We start from the raw sequence: 4,640 nt of genomic DNA on the forward strand, positions 1-4,640 counted from the left end.
GTTGATCTACATGTCTATCTTTATGGAAGTACCACACTGTCTTGATTACGGTAACTTTGTAGTGGGTTTTGAAATTGGAAAGTATGTGTCCCTAACCTCTTCTCCTTTTCCAAAACCGATTTCACTATTCTTGGTCCCTTGAATTTCCATATGAATTTTAGGGTCAGTATGTCAATTTTCGCAAAAAAAAAAAAAAAAAAAAAAAAGAAGAAGGCTGGGATTCTGACCTGTCATTAAATTGCATGAAGTCTACATCAATTTGGAATGTACTGCCATCTTAACAATACTAGGTCTTCTGATCCATGAGCATGAGATTTTACCATTTATTTGTTTCTTTAATTTCTTTAAACGATGTTTTGTGGTTTTTGGAGTACAAATCTTGCACTTCTTAAGTTAAATTTATTCATAAATATTTCTTCTTTTAGATGCTATTGCAAATGGAATTTCCTTCCTAATTTCGTTTTTGGATTATTCATTGCAATTGTATAGAAATACAATTGACTTTTGTACATAGATTTTGTGTCCTGAAACCTTATCGAACTCATTTATTAGTTCTAATATGTTTTTGATTCCTTAGCATTTCCTAAATGTAAATTGAGATGGTTTTAATTGTTTTCCAATCTCATGCCTTTTGAGTCTTTCTTCCCTAATTGTCTTGGCTTGAACCTTCTGTGACAAAAGTGTACATCCTTGTCTTACTCCTGACTTTTTGGGGAAAGTAATCAGTCTAGCTCTAGGTTTTTCATAGGTGCCTTTTATCATGTTGAAGAAGCCTCCTTCTATTCCTAGTTTGTTGAGTGTTTTTATCATGAAAGCGTGCTGAAAATTGTCAAATGCCATTTAATTGACAATTGAGACGATCATATGGTTTTTGTCCTGTATTCTACTAATGTGGTGAATTACATTAATTGATTTTCATACATTGAACCAGCCTTGCATTCCAGAGATAAATCTCATTTGGTCATGGTATATTTCTTTTTATCTCTTGCCAGATTTGGTTTGCTATTATTTTGTTGAAGAGTTTGCTTTTATATTCATAAAGGATATTAGTCTGTAGTGTTCTTTTTTTTGATGTCTTTGTCTGGTATTGGTATCAGGGTACCAAAGGGTTCTTATGTAAGAACTAGCTTCATAGAATAAGTTAGGAAGTGTTCCCTCTTATTTTTTGGAAGAGTTTGGGAGGAATTGGTATTAATTCTTCTTTCAAGTGTTTGCAGAATTCACAAGTGAAGCCATCTGAGCCTGGGTTTTTCTTTTTTCTCATTCATGTTTATATAATCAGTGGCTAGAAAAGGCCTGGCTGTGTGTTGGGCACCTGGAAATAAGTGTTGGCTACCTGGAAACAAATGTTGGCTAACACAGAACAATTTCACTAGGACCTTGATGTGTTCACCAGACAGGTCTTCTGAGCACCAGTACTGATCTATTCCATGGAGTCATAGAGTAAAGTTAACTTCCCTCCTCTACAGTAAGAAGGAAACTGTACCCCAAGCCCTGGGGTGGGGAGAACACACTCACCATCATCCAGAATGACCAGCAAAGGAGCCAGGAGGTCGCACATGCCTTGGACATAGCCGATCTCAATGTGCTGCCAGATGTAGCTACAAAAGAGACACAAGGGGCTCAGTAATGACACCCACAATCTGCTTCTTCAACCCACTCTTCCTTTCCCTCCTCCCTGATTCAGTCCTCCATCCCTCACCTGGACCACTCCCTTAACCTCCTGCCTGCATCCCCATCGTCAGTCTTACTGTCTTCAAACATCCTATGCTCAGCTATCAGGATGACCTTCTTAAAGTCCAGCTCAAGGAGGCTACTGCTTGCTCGAAAACTTTCACAAGCTCCCACTGTGTGACAAGACAATATCCAAACTCCTTAATTGGGGGTACAAGGCATTCACAGTTTCTTCCCAAACCACCTTCACAGTCTCATCCATCATTTCCCAGTACTTCTTCCTCTCCAGCCACACACGTACAGATAAAGCACACGTTCACACCATTGTGCTTTTGCCCTAGCAGTTCCCTCTATCTGGAATTCCCACCTGCCCCTTAATAATAAAAGCTAATATTTACTGGGTATTTACTCTCTACTCGGTCCACTATACATATATTGCATCATCTAATTTTCAAAATAATCATATAAAAAAACAATTATTTCATTTCATGGATGAGGAGACTGAGGCACAGAGAGATACATGACATGTACAAAGTCAAACACCTAAAAATAAGTGACAGAGGAAGGATTTGAATTCAGGTGACCTCACCCCAGGGTATATGCCTCTGACTTGTATGTCAAATGGTTCTTCAGATTCTCCTAATGTTGCCAAAGTCTACCTTAAATATCACCACCTCTGTGAGGCCTTCCATGATTTTTCCTAATAATCAGTCAAAAGTCAGTCTATCTTTTCTCCCCCAGCACTTTTTCATTTTAATGTAACACACTACATTAAAGGTAATAATGTTTGTATTTTCTAGACTAAATTTTGAGAGGCAGTGATTGCTTAGGAGACTATAAGACAGAATAGGAAAGAGGGGGTGCTTATTAATAAGAATGAGTTAGAGCAGCGGTTGGCAAACCTCTTCTGAGAGGTTCCGATAATAATTATTTTCAGCTTTGTAGGCCATATCTTCTCTGTCTCAGCTACTCGACACTGCAGAAAAAATCATAGACAATATGCAAACAAATGGGCATGGATGAGTTCTAATAAAATTTTATTTACAAAAACAAGTGATGGGCTAGAATTGGCTGGTAGGCCATAGTAGTAGTTTGCAAACCCAAGTTAGAGCAGCATGGGAAGAAGTCCAGGATGTATTATTGAGTGTAAAAAACAAGTTGTAGAAAAACAGTTTGTAGAATAATCCTATATAAGTAATACCTTTTTAAAACTTTCAAAATACATGCTGTTATATTATATATAGTATATAATATAGTCTCATATATTATATACATAGCTGTGGAGGAATATTCATTACTATATTATTAGTAGTTACTTCTCCTGGGTGAGTGGTATTGATGACTGGATGTGGAAGAAGTTTCTCTTTATACCTTATGAACTGATTTCCTTGGTTGACTCAGGGTTTTAATAAGCATGGGTTACCTTCATAGTTTAAGAAATAAAAAGAATAATTTTTAATGAAAAGTAATAAGTTGACCCAGATCTTGGCTTAATGAAATAAAGCACAGATTCTGAAGCCTAAGAGACTCTAGAGTGGGGATGAGGTCCTATTCAGCCACTGCTCAGCTGGGGGACTTGAACAATGTGGTACCTCTCTGAGCCTCCATTTCCTCACCTGTAAAAGGGGATAATGCTTACCTCATAGACTGTTGTGAAGATGAAGTGAGATGATGTTAATAAAGGGCTTAATAAGCGCCTTGTATTATTATCATTATTATGTTTGTTATATTATTGCCAGTGTGGGCTGGAATAAGATTCCAAGTGGGCATGGTGCCCATGGCGGAGGCTGCAGTTCCAGCTGGGCTCCCTGCAGCCTGCACGTCTGCCATCCTTACCTGACCCCCTAATCCCTATAGATCCACCCTCTGCCCCTGCTCCAGCCACCTGCACATGATGTTGCGCAGCTTCTCCAGGTTGGCAGGTGTGAAGTACCAGTAGTTGCGGTCGCACCTCTGTACGTCCTTCTCGATGCGGTGCAGGTTCACTGTGTACAGGTCCAGCAACTCCGGCTGTGGACCCCAGGAGGGGAAGGAAAGAACAATTACACCTCAGTTCCCCACAGAGGCTGTCCTCCAGAGAGTCTCCCTCTCCTAAACCTTCTCCTGTCCTCGCTGAAAAAAACATGCTCTACCTGGACCAGTCAGGGGTTTGAATTAGTTCTTGTGGTTTTCTTATATAGTGAAAATTATTTTTATTTTCTTCTTTGATAAAACAAAACAATCCTATGAGGTGCATAGACTTATTATCCCCATTTTACAGATGAAGAAACTACAAGAGAGATATAACTGTTGCTGAACGTGCATCCCTCTCTGCTGAAAGCTGGATAGGATGTATGAACAACTGAATGGAAGTCCAATTCTGCAAATATGCCTGACATCAATATGTCTTGACCCAACAATCCTGATGAAATGGTTCAATGGTATAGCAAGAAAATAAAGAATATTTAAAGGCCAAAAATTAATCCAGAAAGGCAAGATAATACAAAGCTGGCTTTTGCCTTGAGGGAAGCTGCCAAACTGGAAAATTTAAGCTTGGATTTAATGGTGTTGTGCTCCCCCATTCCAGGGTATGGAATTTAAGAGACTTTTCTGCATTAAGGCAGGACCCCAAAGAGCCACCCTCCATAAAAGGAAAATTGAAAAAAAAACTACTACCATCCCGAGGTCTCAAGGACATCTACCTGTCTTGAACATGGGTGCCAAGTTAAATGAAAAAAATATCTCCCTGGATAATTAATAGCCTCAAATCAGGTTTATAACTTATGCAGATTGATAACCCAAATTCCCACAACCTGGGCAGTCTGAAAAAGTAGAGAATCTAATTAAAGTGATCTCAGGTTGGTTATTCCCCTGGGTACTAGGAAGAGGCTAAAGAAAATTCTATCTTGAGGAAGCTACCTCTATTTAGGCCTCAAATAGTGCAACAGATAAAATTCTAAGAAATATGAGCTCATGTAAAAAAAAAA

At 38.8% G+C, this 4,640-nt stretch overlaps 1 protein-coding gene across 1 annotated transcript in view; it reads right to left on the bottom strand.

The window, feature by feature from the left end:
* Positions 1–4,640, bottom strand: part of SGSM1 (small G protein signaling modulator 1) — a 91,073-nt gene that overhangs the window by 11,662 nt on the left and 74,771 nt on the right. Inside the window, exons 20-21 of the mRNA XM_011374649.2 lie at positions 3,560–3,684; positions 1,519–1,601 (exon numbers count right to left, since the gene is read on the bottom strand). Coding sequence (XP_011372951.2) covers positions 1,519–1,601; positions 3,560–3,684 — 208 coding nt within the window. The remainder of the gene's footprint in view (positions 1–1,518; positions 1,602–3,559; positions 3,685–4,640) is intronic.

This window comes from Pteropus vampyrus, unplaced genomic scaffold (genome assembly GCF_000151845.1).
Source record: "Pteropus vampyrus isolate Shadow unplaced genomic scaffold, Pvam_2.0 Scaffold251, whole genome shotgun sequence".
In the NCBI taxonomy this organism is placed as follows: Eukaryota; Metazoa; Chordata; class Mammalia; order Chiroptera; family Pteropodidae; genus Pteropus; species Pteropus vampyrus.